Genomic DNA, 18237 nt, shown 5'->3' with positions numbered 1-18237 from the left:
CCGCCGCCTGCCCCCCCCACCACCCCCACCCCCGGCTCCCCGCCCCGGGTCCCGCTGCCGGCGGCCGAAGCAGCGGCGCAGCCTCCCGGCGGCCGCCTCCCCGCTCCCCCAGCCGCGGCGCCCGCCCGCGGAGGACCCTATTTCGGGAGGGACGCCACAAAATGGCGGAGCCCGGCGAGACGGAGGCGGCCGGCTTCAAGCGGCCGAGCCGCCCGCCGCCAGCCGAACCGGGACCCGGTGCCGGTGCCGGTCCCGGTCCCGGACCCGGCCCCACGCCGCCAGCCCCCCGCTACGAGGAGCCGCCGTGGGGCTGCCGCCCTCCGGCCGGCGCCGGCTACGGGCTGGAGGTGCTGAAGGGCGGCGTGGTGCTGGGCTCGGTGCGGCTGGAGGGCGGCAGCTGGTTCCTGGCGGGGCGGCTGCCCGGCTGCGCCCTGGCCCTGGAGCACCCGTCGGTGTCGCGGCACCACGCCGTGCTGCAGTACCGCGGGCCCGGCAGCTCCCCCGACGGCTCCGACGCCGCCGGTTTCTACGTCTACGACCTGGGCAGCACCCACGGCACCTTCCTCAACAAGGCGAGGGTGCCGCCGCGCACCTACTGCCGGGTGCGGGTGGGCCACGGGCTCCGCTTCGGCGGCAGCTCCCGCCTCTTCCTGCTGCAGGTGGGCCGGGGGAAGCGCTGGCGTTTATTTAGCTGGGGGGCCTTGTGCCTCGGCTGTGCCCCGAGGGAGGTTTGGGGAGGTCAGGAGGGTCTTGGGGTGCCCAACGCGGTAGGGGGGCCAGCCGCTCGCTCCTCAAGTGCTCCCTTGTGCTCCATCGAAATCTTTGCATCGTGCCACTTACGGTTGTATTTGAGTGGCCTGCGGGTATAAAGTAATGCTCATTTCTTTCTTTCTTCTCCTCTTGATGTTGAAATTGATATATCTGCATGCAAACCATAACAAATGTTTTGAAGAGCGCTTTTTGAAGGGCACTATGATCTATAAACGTTATCGTGTGTGATTTTCATGTCTTGTGGAAACTATTTCTTTTCAAAACACTCCTATAAAGTTACTGTTTGTGACACAGGGACCCGAGGAGGACCAGGAGTCCGAGTCGGAGCTGACCGTGACTCAGCTGAAGGCACTGCGCAAGCAGCAGCAAGCGAAACTGGAAAAGACAATGTTGGGAGAAGACTCTGATGAGGAAGATGACAAAGAGGAGAGAAGAAACGAGAGCAGTCAGAACACCGATATGAGCTGCTCGTGGGGAATGGGTGAGTACTGATGCTTACATCAGCTGGTGCACCTTGGAAGGTTTTTAAGTGAGTTTTCAAGGAATACTAGGGTTGACGTACCAGCTGGACGCTAATTGTCCAAAACAGTGGTGTTCTTGAGTACAAATACAAAGTCCTTTTCCTTTTAAAAAGACGAGTACTGTGAGTAGGCGAAACACACCAGGTGAGAACTTTACTAGATCTTCTTTTAAAATCAGGGAAAAAGCGATTTATCTATACCTCAAAAAGGAAACTGAGACTTTAGTTTAGGCTGTGTATTTTGTTCTTGCGGTGATGTTGACACTTTGGCCAGAGAGGTTGAATTTACTTGCTTGAGACTGCTGTGCAGTGAGCCTGTCCTTAAATTTTTAAGGGGAATTCCACATCTGAGTGAGATAAATTATAGTTAACGAGCTTTTCAGTACAAAATGATTTGTTTGTAAATGAGAATGTATAAGCACATAAACCCCTTGAAGTTGCTGAAACTGTAGTGACGTTTCTGTGCAAAACCGTATCTTAAAATGGAAGAACTAATAGCAAAAGAGTGGGGTTTTTCGTTTGGATGCAGAACCAATATTCAAGTTAAGAAAAATAATTTTAGGATGATGTAGTTGATATTTCTTTCAAACTGACAGTAGTTGAAATACACTGGTGTTCAAATTCTAACATTTCACTATCTTGTTTGCACTTTGTTCTTCCAGGGGAGGATGCTGAGGAGGATGAGGCTGAAGAAAACCCTATTGCTATTGAATTTCAGGATGTACAAGATGCCTTCTATATGAAAGACCCTAGGAAGGCCCTACAGGGCTTTTTTGACAGAGAAGGTACTTTTCACTTATAAATTATTTTTGTTTAGCCAAGTTTGGTGTTTGTACTCATATTTTTCTTTGGAAATTAAAGAGTGAAAGCTAAACTTTTCTGTTTCATTGTGGGTGGGGCTTTTTTATTTGGTCATTGTTTTTTGGGAGAAGGGGGTTGTTTTTAAAAACTTAGCTCACCAATGAAGAGCTAAGACTTAGTTCTTAACTTCTAAATTGGGAGTTGGAGAGGGCATCTTATGTTCCTCTGGAGTGGCTGTCAAGCCACATCCATCTTTTGAAGCTATATTAAAAAATCCGAAACCATCAAATTTCAAGCTGTGCTGTTCAGAGATAGAATTGGAAAGTATTAAAAGAAAAAAGCAATACTGAATTAGCCTAAGCTTCCATTGGTTGCTAGCAAAGCTTACTGATGACTCGTATATTTGTTAACATGAAAAATTAACCTTTGTGGTAAACAATATCTGTGAATCCAGATTGCAAACTGTCCATTCTTCAGTATCATTTACTTTAATACTTGAAGGTACAAGGTTGTTTTTTTTCTTTAACTGTGTATTCCCGAACAGGTCACTTACAGATCTTTGATCTGAAAAAACCTCAATTGTGAAAAATAACTAAATGAGCATAATATGAACCAAAGATCCCGTGGCCCAAAAAAAAAAAAGACATTCAGTCTTTGATATACCACAAGAACATCATGCCTATTTTGTCTAACCCTGATGTTCTCCTCAGCTGTAAAGATTGTACCTGCTTATTTCACTTCTGGTAACTACACCAACTTTCTTTCTTTTCCTCTCTAGGAGAAGAGTTAGAATATGAATATGATGATCGTGGGCACAATAGCTGGCTATGCAGGGTCAAGTATGTATACATTCATTCACTTCTGTGTGTAGAATCTGGCTTGATTGTATTCACAAACAAAAGCTGAGGGAATCACTTATCTATCATGCTTGCCAAGGAGGCCAGCTGGAATTAGACCAAAGTCCTGATGCTGAAGAAGAACGTCAAGGATCAATGCCTACCTAGTTCAGTGTCTTTACTTCTTTGTGGTCTGCCAGCATTTGGTGTTCCTTAGAGGTGAAAATTGGTAAAGCAAGGAAACGGGTTCTTTCAGTTCCCCATGTTTTGAGAAATAAATGAAATTGAAATACAAAAGAAACCAGGAGTCAATATCTTTCAACTCCTAATGGGGAAAAAATATTCTACTCTGTACCAATTTCAGTTCTTTGATGGTATAAAGCAGTTTTTGTTGGGTTCCTTCCAGAGCCAACTAACATAATTCTCGTATTAGGCTGGAGAAGGTGAGGTAGAATTAAATCAACAGATTAGGTCTCAAATGGGTAGGTACAACATGTATGTCTCATTGCTTAAGAAACCTTTGCTTCAATGTGGCATAACGTATTTGTTACTGGTATTGCATGGATGCAAGGTGATGCTTAAAATGATTCGTAACTGATGTTTAACCTGTTGCAATCCCAATTGAACAAATGGAAAAAGATTTATTGTTTGGGTTAGTGAAATAAAAAAAATACAGAAAGTCTGTGCTCATGTTTGGACTAGTAGGGTGTCAAATGAAATGTAAAAAATTTAATCCCCACAAAAAGAAAGACTAGAGGGAGGTGGAAAGAACAATGTCGACATGACAAATACAATATCTGAGTAGCATCCAGGAAAGGCTGTATGTATTGGAGCTATTCTCTGATCCTTTGAACTGAACAGGTTGCCTGTGGATGATGCATCAGGGAAGCAGCTGGTGGCAGAGGTTCTCCATTCAGGAAAGAAGAAAGAAGCAATGGTACAGTGTGCATTGGAAGCTTGCAGATTACTGGATGCTAGGGGAGTGCTGAGGCAAGAAGCAGGTAAATAACCAGTTAAATGCTGTGATGGTTCTCAAAGCCCCTAAACTCTAGGGGTTTGAGATTGCTATCTTGAACTTGTTTGACTTCTCAGTGTAAGTCACTTTGTTCCTGACCTTTTCTCTTAACCTTTCCCAGTATCTCGAAAAAGGAAATCAAAGAATTGGGAAGATGAGGACTTCTATGACAGTGACGATGACACCTTCCTTGATCGAACTGGTGCTGTAGAAAAGAAGCGACTGAATAGAATGAAGAAAGCTGGTAAAATAGAAGAAAAACCAGAAACTTATGACTCCCTGGTAAGAAGAATTATGAAATGCCAGGCCTGTTCTTTCATGGATGTCTTATTACTAATAAGGAAAGCTTATACATTATATATATATATATGTATGTGTGTATATATATATATATTTTTTTCCCCAGGTCTTATTTTTGTTGGCCTGAACTCTAGTATCATTTGAGACCCTTATCTATTAATTGGACAAGATAAATTGGAATGGGGTTAGATTTGGTGATTGTAGAATCACCAAAGGCTTTTAAAGGTTTTGAGAGGAAAAAAAATTGGGATATAGAAGAAACCTTAAACTCTTAAACACAACAGAAAGTGAGAGAGTGATTTGTTACTTCAATTTAATACTTAGTGTACATCACAGAAACATCATTGTTACTGCTACTAACTGATGCGTATCTGCTACCTTAAGCAAAAGGGATAACTAGCTGTGGAAAATGAAAATACCTTGTTGTCAGGAATTTTCATGGCTTAAGGCCAAGTCAGCCTGCAAAAAAGTAGTTTGCAGCTGCTTGTGGTTTGTCTTCTCCAGAGACCAGCATTTGATTTTTGAGGTTCTGTCGCTGCATACAAGACTTAATTTGTCATAAACTAGGAGAGGCAGGAGAATTTTGCAACTTTAAATAGAGCTTTTTTTACTTTGTTCACAGTATCTATAAATATCTGAAAGAAGTGGTAATTACAGTGAAAGCATACTGCCTTTCTTTTTTTGTCTGTGTAATATCGCCTTCTGCTTGATAGATCACAACAGTGGATGAATGAGAACAGGGTACCATAAAATAGCTTTAAAGCACTAGATAATAATTGCAAGCTTTCAAGTTCACAGGGCACATACCAAAGAAGGATCTTATTCTGCTTCAAAGAATAAGCAGACTGGACTGACACGAGTATGACAACTAAAAGTCCTACACAGACAATAGTGTATGGAGAAGCAAATAGGTGGGAGTAGGGCGGGCTGGAGGATCATGACAGTGGTATAAAAGCATTATGAGAAAGGACTTTCTGAAACATAAATATGCATACTGTTCAAATAATTTTTGATGCATTGTTTAAGAACAATCTATATGCACTGTATATAGTGTATACTACTGTAAACTATATATATATATATGTATATTATATGTTTAAGAACAATCTAAACTCCTCGTGAGGGGGAGTGGAGAGGCAGGTGACCTATTCTCCGTTATCACCAGGGACAGGACCTGCGGGAATGGTGTTAAGCTGAGGCAGGGGAAGTTTAGGCTGGACATCAGGAAGAGGTTCTTCACCGAAAGGGTGGTTGCACACTGGAACAGGCTCCCCAGTGAAGCAGTCACTGCACCAAGCCTGCCTGAATTTATGAAGAGATTGGACTGTGCGCTTAGTCACATGGTCTAAATTTTTGGGCAGACCTGTGCGGTGCCAGGAGTTGGACTTGATGATCCTTATGGGTCCCTTCCAACTCGGGATATTCTATGATTCTGTGATTATTTTTTCATCCCAGTAATTCCCAATCAGAGATCAGAAATTAAAAAAAAATAAAATGGAGATAATGTGGTAGGATATTTGAGGAACTCTTAAATGGAGATTTTAAAGAAGTTAAAGCATATGCTTAGGAGATCTTTTCTCTCATAGGTCGCAAAGCTAAAGGAATCTGAAAACGAGCTCCTTGAGATAACAGAAAAGCTGAAGGCTTCAGGGAAAGGTAAGATGTGAAGTCTCTGAATATAGTGTTCTCCATTTAAAAAAAAAAAAAAAAAAAAGGAAAATCTATCTTACAGATATCATAGAATCATGCATCTTACATGCATTTTTTTGTATGTCTGCTTTCCACAAAGAGGCAGGAAGATTTGCAGGTGATTGAGTTATCTGGAGAAGATACTTAATGCTCTTAATCCAGTAGGTTATGTACTGTGTGCGTAGTCATTTGCTAATGAATGCGGCTTTCTCCAAAAGTATCCCATGTCTAAGATAAGGAGGAGAGTATACAAGTTCCTGGAGCATAACAGGGTGGGCATTATTACTGTTTATCTACCCATTATAGTGAAACTGACCCACTTCAAGGACCACATTTTTCCATTCCCTCCAAAACCATCTGTAAGGGAAGAACAAACAAGTGGCAGAGAAAAGACAGTATCTTTTATTTTGCTTCTGTTGTTGCAAATACACCTTGAAAAGGTAGGAAAAGAGAAATGTGGAGTTAAAGTAGTCGATGCTTAGCTCACGTGTTCAGTGAGCTTTCTAGCTTATGAGGGAGCCATTCAGGTTTCTAGAATTGTCTGTGTATGAAGGCAGAGCCTTTCCAGCAAGTGGGGAATGTGCCTGCTAGTAACTTAGATTTAAAAGCACACTACATGAGGTGCGTTTTGCTTTAAATTACTGATGATGTCTTGTGGAAGGAAGGCATGAAGGAAACGTATTTAGATTGGTTCATCATACAAAACACTTTCTAACAGAGTTGACTTTAATAAAGGCTGCAACATCTGTTTGTCAGAGCTTCTTCAAGAAGCCTAGCAGCAATCTGACAGCAGTGCTATCTTTTGTGAATTATATGGGCACATTTCTTTCTTACTTAATGCTACACCCAAACTCATTTGTATGAGCATTTTTGTTGGTGATTGATTCTACCAGATCGCTGTTGAGAAAACCTTACTGTTCCAGTGAGCATTCTGACTGATGGGTCAGTTCAGTGTCTTTGAAGTAATTGTTTTCAGCATGACTTTACTGATAAGTAGTTCCTGATCAACTAGTAGGAGAAGATAATGCTTTATATTGCCTATGACGGGTAATGCCAAGCACTTGTGTCATGAAGCCTTTGTTTCTTCCGTTACTGTTTCTCAACAAGAACAATTGTAAGAGACTAGAAGAACCAAGAATCAGTTCATTTGTAGACTTCTGCTAACACCATATAATTCTAATGATATGTTATCATGGCTTGGTGAATTGTAACTGGTTACATAACTGGTTTAGAGGATTAGAAATACTGAAATCTCATCAGTTAATTACTAGGCCCAACAACAGCCTGCAAGGTATTGCAATACAGCGTGATTCAGTTTCGAATGCAAATTTCCTAAAACTAGACCAGGATAAAACGTAGCAAATGTTCTGTCATCGGTTTGTGTGCGTGTGTTCCAGTTACTTGTGTTTTCTCAGATTTAATCGCGGGTGAGGAATACAAGTATAAGCCAGGAGCGTGCGTATTGATCAAGGGTGACTCTTATTACTCCCTTGAGCTGTCTGGCAAAGTTGCGGTATTCCATACGGTTCTGAAACCTTAACGCACTTCGGCTTGCTCTAAATGATCATTTGTAGCCTAGGGGCCAGAGTGTAGTGGGACCAGTGAGTGAACGACAGGCTAAATTGCAACACCTCTTACCAAGCACTTGGAGAGTTTAAGTGGTTGTTGAAAAGATCTCAGTGAAAGTTCATAAATTGTTCTTTAGAGTTCTTCAGAACTAACTACTGATGGACTGACTTGGTGTCTCTGTTACTGATGTAACTGAACGAAAATCAAACACACAGAGCTCTTCAGTCTCACTTTTGCCTGTTCAGAAGAAAATTGATAAGTTCTTGGTGCAGTAAAAAGCTCTATAGCTTTCCCTCCCCCACAACCCGCCCCCCCCCGAATGTAAAGTATAATAGCCATGATTGATTCACCTCTTAGCAATAGCAAATTTTCCTTAAGCATTGTGGAATAGTGCTGCAACAGATGCTGAATGCTAACTAACCCGGTAAGCTCAACTACCTGATCTCAGGCAGCGTTGGTGGAATCAGGCAGAGAATCCTGTTTGCGAGAACAGTGATCAGAATCTCTGAAGATCAGTGAAGTGCTCATGCACTCTTTTGGGGCTAAAATGGTGAGCTGTAGAACTGCAGTTCCTTTAATTGTTCCAAATTACCTGACCAAGCATGAAATGTTACCTTTGATGTTTAAATGACTGCTCCTCTTGACTCTAGGCTGTGAGGTGGTTCAGACTGTTTATTAACAAGGCTTTTTCATTGATCATTTTTGTCTAAGCTCAAAATAGTTAGGAAAAAGAAGAGTATCTGAATTTCTTTTATAACATATTTCATTGTCATTTATATTTGGTTGGAGGTGGATGCTCTTATCTTTCAGAGCCTATCAATCCTGTATGTCTTCAGTTGCTGTCGTGGCTTTCATATGTTTGTGAAAACTGTTTTTTTTCTCTAGATCAGAAATACTCTTTTCAGTTAAGTGCATTTGAAAATGTTAGTCGTCTTAGACATTTGTGTAAATATTAAATGTTATGTAAAACTGCTCAAATATATGCTCTTAATAAGGTAAACAGAATTAAAAATAACTCATTGGTCACAGAATTATCCTTGTGCATGTATTAAAGCCACAAATAAATATCAGATTTGCCAACTTTATATAACAATAAAAGGCAGAAAACTGCCTATCAAAAGCTCGATATAATTCTAACAACGTTTTTCTTTGTCTCAAAGTTACTTTTGAGAAAAATATAAAATTCCTTTCTTGGGCTTGAACAGTGCTTCAGGAGTTTTCCTGTTCTTCTGTTTGTTTTCTAAATCCATGTGTTAGAATTGTGTATTTACTTTTCTTTGTTGTTAGAGAGTTTTTTCCTCCAGTTTTATTTTAATTAGTTAAATATGCATAGAAATATTTTTGTTTGAAGTCAGGTGGAGTAGAAGGACTGTCTTTTTGTTTTTCTCAAATACAGAGCAGTGTTTTTCTGTTAGAAAATCAGACCAAAACAAAGATAAATTTTGTGTGATTGTCTTAACATATACAATTATTCTCACATGCACTCAGTCATTCAGGAGCGGGAGACAGCATCATGTGTCAGTTATTTCATTTTTAGGTTTGCAAACATTGTTACATAAACATCCTGGGAAAGTCAAAATGGGATTTCCCATGTGGTGTTGTAGGATTTCTTGTAGCTGTGTTTATTTTAGTCCGTGACTATAAAAAGGACCCAAAAGGCACTTTTTTTTTTTTTAGGGACAGCAGATCTTGAATTGAGATGAGCAACCTAGAATGCAGACAGACTTTCTCATAAAGAAACATTCAATTTTGAGAGGCTTTTTCATCTGAGTGGATTAAGATTTACTGCTGGACTTTGTTAAGAGAAAAGCTTTCATCTTTCTAGGGCTATCAGCCTCCATTATTTCACCATTCAAAAAAATCTCACAGAGAGGATAGTCATTCATATATTCTTTATCCTCTAAAGGTAGGACTTGAGTATAACAATATGTGTCTTATCGTTATCTTGCCTAGGCCAGTCCCAGCCAGCAGCTCAAGATTCCTTGGATGAATTCATGACCGAAATAAAGTCAGGGTGCACCTTAGACAACGTGACTCGAAAGAAACTTCACTTGCGATCGTTTGAACTGAGGAAAGAGCAGCAGAGACTGAAAGGGTTAATAAAGCTTGTCAAGCCTACAGAACTGCCTGAGCTGAAGCCCCCGTAAGTCTTGGCTAAAGTTTGTTGTTTTTTTTCTTTTTCTTTCTTTTTTTTTTTTTAATTACTTCCACTGTTGTTACTTCTCATAGGCAATCTTGCACCCCCAGTATGTAGACAGTTTTCCAAATGCAAAGGCAGCAGTGCCTTCAATGCTTCCTAGTTCATCTCTCCAACAAGCTTCTGTGCCTTCTGGCCACTGCTGCATCTGAGGTTGAGGCAGATGCACAGCAACAGTGGAGTAAATTGAACCTACACTGGGACGAGGAGCAAGAAGGGGCTGGAATCATGGTGTCAGCATACATATATATTTATTTTTTTTTTGTACTACAACCTCCATCCAAAAGGAACTGAAGAGTTTTACAGTACTTCAAATAATATGAAAATCACTTTGTGAAATATATCCAGAAGTCAAATGCAGTGGCTGTTCAGCTACTGCTTAGCAATGCTGCTGCAATTCAAGAGGGTGTGTGCTGGGTTCATTGTTTACTAGTGGCAACTTGATTAGAGGTTTAATTACTTAATTTACTTAAATTGAAGTTCAGCCTCTGACTGTGTTTATATATTTACAGATATATTATGCATATATGTATGTTTGTGTATTTGAATTTGAGGGAGTCTGATAAGTGTGGTTTGTTGTTTTTTTTTCTTTTTGCTTTTTTTTCTTTCTGTTATGGCAAGTGTCTGACTCCTGCAGCATGCACGTAGTATGGAGGAGTCATATCCTGAAACATCCTCCTTGGATGCTGCAAGTTTGAAAGAAATAGAAGGACTTTTATATATTCACCTCCATTTTGCAGGGGTTTTGCATACGTATGTATAAGACTTGTTTGGTACTTTAAATACTGTTTTTCTTTGTAACTATTTTTTATTAGGAGTGGGAGTTACAGTCTGGAAGCAGACAGCAAGCCTAAAAAGATTGCCCTGCCTCTCTTCGGTGCAATGAAAGGAGGGAGCAAATTCAAGCTGAAAACTGGAAGCCTAGGGGTAAGTGCTCCAAGTCAGACACTAGTTCTTAGACATCTGAGGCTATGGAGCCTACAGGTGGCAACCGTGTCATCTCGCATGGAGGAGGAAGCCCGCAGGAGTGGAAGAGTGCACGGGGCAGCAAGCAGTGTCTGCCAGATGTTGTTTGCTGCCAGCAGTAGCCATTCTGTGCCCTCGTGCAATCAATCTTCTGGGGCACAGCTGCAGTTAAAAGGCATTGATCCAAGTAGAGGCAGTCTGGTGATGTCAGACTGAATGACTGCTATACATCAGCAGCTAGTCCTTTACTTTCTTTTGTTTTTCGTGATCTTTTAGCTAAGATCGTATCCAAGATTGATTCAGCTTCCAGTGTCCCTTTTATGAAAAGACTGCACTCTCGCCTGTGGGCTGAACATCTCTTTTTTTCCCCTTCCATCTCTACCAAAATCTCTTTCCTTAAAACCTAACTATTCTTCATCCTGTGAGTGTTTCCCTACCAGCTGCCTCTGTGACTGTAGCATGCCTGTTTTCTCCTGTAATGAATCTCCGTGACATCTACTTTCATGTTGTTCTGGCACTGATGCACAAGTCTTTGTCCTGCAGAAATTACCTGATAAGCGTCCAGTTATCCCTGAAAACTTGTTAAAAATGAAAGATGATGGACCAGAGGAAGAGGAGGAGGAAGAAGAGGAAGAAATGGAGGAGGAGCAGGAAGTAGGTGCAGTAAACAGCAGAGCATCAGATATAGAAATGAAAATAACAACAGAGGAAGAAACAGGAGAAGAAATTAATGATCCCAATGGTTCTACGTGCAATAATGAGAAGCTACAATCCCTTCAGGATGGTAAGCATGGGTTTTGATTTTTCCAGTAGTGAGGCTGAGTCTATAAGTACTTTTTTTTTCCTGAGCCATGTGAATCTCCTAAAGTTTGTGTCACAGGTTTTCCAGCAGTGTGTGTATAGCTTTTCCATAAATTTTGCCTTGAACCCAGTGTCTAGGTGAAAACAGATGAGAAACGGGTGAAAGTTATACCTGCTTCAGGTTGGGACTCTACTTGGCAGTCATATTTTCATGCTTTTGGTAAAATAGAAGTAAGTCTCCTGGACTCAAGGAAGGTCCTATTTTGATAAGCCCTGCTTTCTTTAGATTGAGTGTCCATATGGTAATAAATGCAATGTGTTGTTGGCAGGGGGAGTGACTTAAAAAGAAAACAAATGCCTGTGTAAAGCTTCAGACCAGCTTGTAAGGAGGAAAAATAATTTTAAAAATAGGAAGGAAGAAGCATCTTCTTTGCATCTGTGTGGTTTATCTGTAACCCATCCTTCTATATATTAACTTGATATATTTAAAATCTTAGTAATAATGTTTCTCTGTAAATAGCGTGTTTGACAGAAACCGAATTCTATCTTCTTGTCCTAATGCTGGACAGGTTGCTATTGAAAAGTATATTTTAACTGGTCATAAATTTTCCTTTAATAGTGTATTGTGATAGACTTGAATGAAGGAATTTAGAGAACTTTTAAGAGAAGAATTCTTCCTGAAACAAACGTAGCTCAGAGTTCCCTTCAAAAATGTTTCTCAGGGAGGCTAGCACTCCTACTCATCAGAGTTAGTGCAGAGCACTCACCTAATATTCCTTTTTTTCATTTTACAGGGGTTAATATTCTGCCTGAGCCAAAGATATTAAGAAATAAATCTCAGATGGGACCCTCGCTAGAGAAATCTCAAGGTGAGCTGTGCAGTTTGGAGGCTATTGTACACTAGCATGTAGGTTCAGAAACTGCCTAAAGGAGTTACTGCTTTTTTGTCAGTAGAAAGAGACTAAGCCTAACTGTAGAGTCTAAAGTAAGAATCTAGAATTCAAATGAAGAATTGTTCTGTTTGGGCAGTGCTAAATGTATGGCAAAGACAAGCCATTTCAGCTGTTTCAGATCTCCTTGCTTTTTTGTAGTCACTAACTGCAGAGAGATTCTTTTTTTTTTTTAATAAATGTGCAGAATAAAAGTTGTTACAATTTAGGAGCATAAACATAATGCTTCTTTCCCCTTATTCTCTTGCAGTAATAGCTCGTGTCACTTCGTAAAGGGAAGGTTCTGTCCTTCTGTAGTGTTAACTCTTAATGACCCAGATGACCCCTCTGCTCGTACGCGCGCACACACAAAAAAAAAAGATTCTCAAAATGTAGGCAGTGTATGGTGCAATGAACATCTGGAGGAGATCTGTATGAATTTTCTTCTTTCCTAACTCAGAGTCTTAAGAGTATGTTTTCCTGTCCTTATGATAATAACCATGGACTTAACTCAAAAAAGTCAATATTTCATAGATTAAGCGGCAGAAAAGCCAGGCATACTTCTGTCTTTGCCTTCCCCTCACATATGTTACTGTAAAATGATTTTTTTTTAAAGGATGTTGATTCTGTACATTTTCTACAGTTTATGTCTAAATCAGTCACTGTAGTGATTACAGATAGAGAGTATCTCATAGAAAATCAACATCTGCCATTAACTAAAAGGATTTTGCAGAATACCAAATAGAGGACCTCATAAAACTGCATTCGGTTTGGGGACTGCGAGTGTATTAAGCATGAGTTAATAGATCTATGGAAAACAAAAAGATGTTCAGCAGTCATAAATATGAATGGTTTTGCAGTGAGTTGTCTTGGATTTCCTTTTTGGAAGTATTCATCTTTATGTGAGTTTTCTATAAGCTTATTTGTGATAGAATTGGTCATTTTATGATGTGTCATAAAACATTTTTTTTTGTCAGCATCTGAGGCATTGTGCAAGGAACCTGAAGAGACATCCGAGAAAGCTAAGAAAACTAATAGCTCAAGCAAGGTCAGTTATGATACTGTGACTCCTAGAGCCTAAGAATTTCAAGGAATCATTTAGTCGGCTCCTTATTAGTGAAATAGTAACAATTGGATTGAGTGGGCCTTTGGTAGTGCTTTTCTGCTGAGTGATTCCCAAGTGTAGAACTACACACTACCATTGGACACAGCTTTTGGAGTCTCCAGTGAGAAGGCAGAGCATTTCAAGCATGACAGGGGTTCTGTGAAGCTGTAGGAAATAAACAAAGGTTCTCAATTGAAACACAGAATTGTTTTTTCCAGCTTTTCACTTTGCAAAGCTGATGCTAAGCTGTTGTGAATTGCATCTTCACCTGTAGCACAAGTGTTGTAGAACACTGGTGCTCTCTGGGCTTTCAAGGTGACTTTGCAAAACTTCCATGGAGAGTAGCTTGGGAAACATGTATTGGCTGGCACAGAACATGCTGGACTAGAACTGTAGTTTTCTTCCTTCTCTGTAAGATATGGTAAGAGAAATATCTAATAAGACTATTGTATTTTGCAACCCAATTATTATTGAATTTGAGTGTGTGTGATGTGCTTCCCATTCATAAGATTTGTAGCAAAATGTAAAGTATGTGAGCTTTCCACATTTTGGGACACAGGTAGTGGTTGCATTCCTGGAATTGGGAAGAAACTTCTCTGACGGCATGCTCTTAGCCTAGTGATTATTGTGAGGCTCTTCCCTTCAGAATGCATCCCACCATAACACTGGCTGCCATCAAAGAAGATTACTGTAGTTGATGGGCCATGAGTTCTGAGCATTAGGACGTTTTTTTGTGGTGACCATTGAATTTTAGTCCTGCTCCACCTGCTTAAAGAAACGTAACTCCCTGAAGCATGTGTGCGCTAGCTGCTGCTGCTCTTGCTGCTCTTGGCAGAGGACCCAAGGACTGGGCAGGCACAGCCTCTAGTATTATTCTTTGTTGCTGGCCTAAAGTACGTTGATAAAGAAAGCAAGAGTAAATTTACTCTGTTAGAGCCCAGTGTATACCCTTTCTATGAGAAGCTGCCTTGTTCTCCTGCATTCACACTAAGGCAGTCAAGTCAGCACCTCCCATCAGCAGAGAGTTCACTCTAACACTGAGCATTCCCCAAATACCAGATGGCTTAGCTGTGTTCTCGCTCCCATTACAAATCACTTTTTCCACATGCCCTGTCTACCATTGGGCTCATTTTCTTGCATGGAAAATATCAAGCAGAATTCTCCTTATGTTTTTTTCTCTTTTCATATTTGAGAAATAACTTTGAATAATGCAAAACTGGAAAAATCTATTTTTTAAGTGGCTGTTCACAAGTCATACTTAACAACTGTTCAACTCCACAGTCTAATGTTTTCCAAACATTAGTGATACAAACGAACTCTTTTAGAGGTTAATTTGGGGAAGAGAAATAGGTTTGTTTGTTTGTTTGTTTTGTTTGTTTTTGAGGGAATGAAAAATTGTTTCAACTGCGTAACTTAAGACTGTCATGATACTACAGAGTAATGCAAATCAGTGCTGAGCACTGATGGGCACATTTTGAGCTCTTAAAATATCAAAAAACTGTAGAGTGAGACTTTTTTTGTTAGCTACCTGCAGTAGTTGAAAACAAAACTTGAGAAAATGATGCCAATGTGGCAAAACTTAAAAAGCTGGGGATAAAAAGACACTGCTGTGTCAACGTTTGAATTGCAAGTGACCTGTTTCTGTTTGCTTTAAACATTTCAGTGATGCCAGTGAGACCTGAAAAAATTGGGTTTTCTTGTATAAGGGTAACTTAGCTTTTCAAAAGACAAGATAGCTGAACTTTTATATACTTTATATACTTTCAAAAGTCACCTTGAAACTAAAGTTTTCGGTGGGATTGTGCTTTGAAATCACTAAAGCACTTCTTAAAAATCCTACTCTAAAGCTTTTCCCTGTGTAAAGAAACTCAGTGTCAAATGACAGTAACAAACATTAGGATGAGGCAATTAAACTGTCCAGAAGTGGAGCTGTGGAAAGCAGTGGGAGAGATCTCTTTGAAACCAAAAGTTGTCACATACGCTTCTGTTATTCAATAAAGCTGTAGAGTTTTGCATTACATTTATCTCCCCTGACTAGTCTGCCCAGATCTGCTCTCTGAAGACCATGGATGACCTGATTTGGTGTTGGCAATGGACCTATTCTGAGATGGAGTTTGGACTCGTTGATCTCCAGAGGTCCTTTCTAACTAATGTTTCTATGGCTCTGTGACTATACTGGGAATAAATTGGATCAATTTGAGAGTTTACTATATATTTTTCTTTCCTCTGAACTATATTTTTTGTCCATGGCCGTGTAGAAATAACCCACACTGCTCAGCATTTGTCTTTTGAATAACTGAGAGACTTAGTGGCTGTGACACATTGCTGAAAGGGTGCAGCACCTTAAGAATCTTTTCTCCTTTTGCAGGTCCAACCACCTTTCTTTTCTTCACATTACCCAGATGATGACCCAGACTACTGCATGTGGGTTCCTCCTGCAGGTATTGACCATTTCTTTGGGTTTTATTCCTATAACTCAAGAATATACCTAACAAGTAGTCAGGGTGTCTTTGTAATGCGTTGAGGGGGGAAAAAGGAATGTGGGAATACTTACTGAGAACCTGATGTTTTTTGGCATGTTATGCCCCATATTTATTTCTTGTATCTCCATGCAATTCTTGTTGTGAAATGCTGACCTTATCTGTAGCAGCTTCATCTCAGTGGACAGATGCACCTGAAGTTTGTCTTTCAGTTCTGTAACATTTGAGAGACCTAACTCCGTTTGCATATAGCGATACAGGTATCTAGTTAAAAGAAAAGCTCAAAGCTTCACCAAGAATAAATGCTCCAGCAATATTAGTATTCTCAATTTTCATAGAAGCCTGTGACATATGAAAATTTTTTGCAGATTTTTGCAGTAAAGACTTTGGGTCGTTTTTGGAGAAAAGTCTTGCTAACTCTTTCAAGATGCTGAATAATTGATACACACATTTAGTACATGTTAAAATTGATCTTTTTTTTTATTTTTAGTTCTAGAGTGGTTTTAGTTAAGTGGGGTTATTCTTAAACAATGTATTGAATTTCCAGTGGCTCCAAAACTGAAAATTCATTTTCTTGCACTTAAGTTTTCATTGTGAGATCAAAGCTTAGCTTTCATTTGGTAGATCCATCATTATAATTTTTGTTGAAGCTGTTGCAACCTGATAATGTCGACAGGTTCCAAAGACAATAAGAAAAATGAGAATAAATTTCAGTGAAGAAAAACTATAACCTGGTGAAGCCTTCCTGGCATGTGTATCAGCTGGAGCAAAATGCCTGCTTCAGTAACACAGAGGTCTGATCTAGTGTAGCCAAGCAACCTGTGTCCATCAGAGGGAGCTCGTTTTCCTGTCTCTACCTGCTAATAACCAGATTTATCTTCTAAGTTGGCATAATGAGTACACTAGGAAAAAAAATAAAGCATGAATAGATGATGTAATCTTGACAGTGTTAGTAATGTTAGACGAGTTGTAAATAAAAAGACAATTTGGACTGTAATATCCTGTCTGGGTTTTATGCCTATCTGACAGGTGCTGCCTAGAGACTATTTAATACTTGTCCTATAAACTTGTATTGGACTAATTTTTGGGGTGTTTTTTTTGTTTGTTATTGGTGGTTGGTTGGTTGTGGGGTTCTTACGTTGTTTTGTTTGTTTGTTTTTATGTTCATTTGTTTTTTCTTTAAAGTAACTCTTTATCTTTGTCCATTAGGTCAGAGCGGTGATGGCAAGACTCATCTCAACGAAAAGTATGGCTACTAAGCTTCAAGCTCCAGAAAGCAGATCTGAGGTTTGAAGGACTGCTCTGCTTCGGACTCTTTATTGAGTCCACTCGTTATTGAGGGATAAAAGATGTTTTTTTCAGACCCGATTCCAGCCATGCTGGCTGTTAGCCATCCCTGTGTGTCCTCTGTTGCTTGTCTTCCAAATACTTTTTTAAAGATTCCTGAGCCCACGCATTCTTCTGTCTCTTTCTTCTGCTATTAGCCTTGTTCTTTTTTTGTTTAGTGTGAAACCACAGACTTGTTTATCCTTTTGTAAATAAAAATATAAAAAGTATTTTAAATATATTTAAAAAAAAAGCAACTTCATGCATACAGGACTGATAAATTTCATTCATGTTGGTTTTAGGCAATTAAAATGAGACACACTACCATTTTGCTTCTGTTGCTGCTATTTGAAAATATCATCAGGGCAAACAGACTTCGAAACTCACATTTTTCATTGGGGGGGTCGGGCAGAGACTTCTACTTCAAGAAGAAAAGTGTTTCAGTCCTCCCTGATGGAGGTTTTTGAATACAGTTGCTGAATGCTTGGTAGGAAGGGGACTAGGAGGGAGGAGAATACTGTTATAAAGGTGTAGAAGCACAGAAGAACTGCAGAGTATGGCACTGCCCATCTCAAATTAGAGGATAACAGAGGAAACGATGAAAGGATAACCTGCGAAAGGCTGCTTATACTGTAGCCTGTTCTTCACCTCTCACAGCCCATGAACAAAAAGCCACTTTCATGCAATTTCAGCTCTTTATGAAGAATGTAGGTTTGTAACTTCATAACTAACTCTTTGGCACCAAAGCATATTATAGGCAAGAATAAAGTAAGGTTCAAAGTGTGAGTAGGCACCTTATCAAAGGATGACAAAAGACAGCCCATTCTGACTGGCTGCCCATTTCCTTTGGAGCAGGAAATGCTAATATATAACAATAGATGCTTTTCTCTCTTGTGTATATGGATATAGGTATCTGAAGGAGGGTACAAATA

General features: G+C 40.0%; 1 protein-coding gene across 1 annotated transcript; it reads left to right on the top strand.

The window, feature by feature from the left end:
- Nucleotides 1-159: 159 nt before the first annotated feature.
- On the top strand, nucleotides 160-17632 carry SLC4A1AP (solute carrier family 4 member 1 adaptor protein). Its single transcript, XM_080585103.1, has 14 exons — nucleotides 160-659; nucleotides 1066-1252; nucleotides 1954-2076; nucleotides 2871-2931; nucleotides 3790-3929; nucleotides 4065-4225; nucleotides 5830-5899; nucleotides 9455-9644; nucleotides 10514-10625; nucleotides 11208-11448; nucleotides 12260-12334; nucleotides 13372-13442; nucleotides 15868-15940; nucleotides 17189-17632. The coding sequence occupies exons 1-14, from the start codon at nucleotides 162-164 to the stop codon at nucleotides 17236-17238; spliced, it is 2052 nt and encodes a 683-aa protein (XP_080441229.1). The 5' UTR covers nucleotides 160-161; the 3' UTR covers nucleotides 17239-17632.
- The last annotated feature ends 605 nt before the right edge of the window (nucleotides 17633-18237 follow it).

This window comes from Anser brachyrhynchus (genome assembly GCF_964034855.1).
Source record: "Anser brachyrhynchus genome assembly, chromosome: 3".
NCBI classification, from domain to species: Eukaryota; Metazoa; Chordata; class Aves; order Anseriformes; family Anatidae; genus Anser; species Anser brachyrhynchus.
This window is presented reverse-complemented; position numbering and strand designations above follow the sequence as displayed.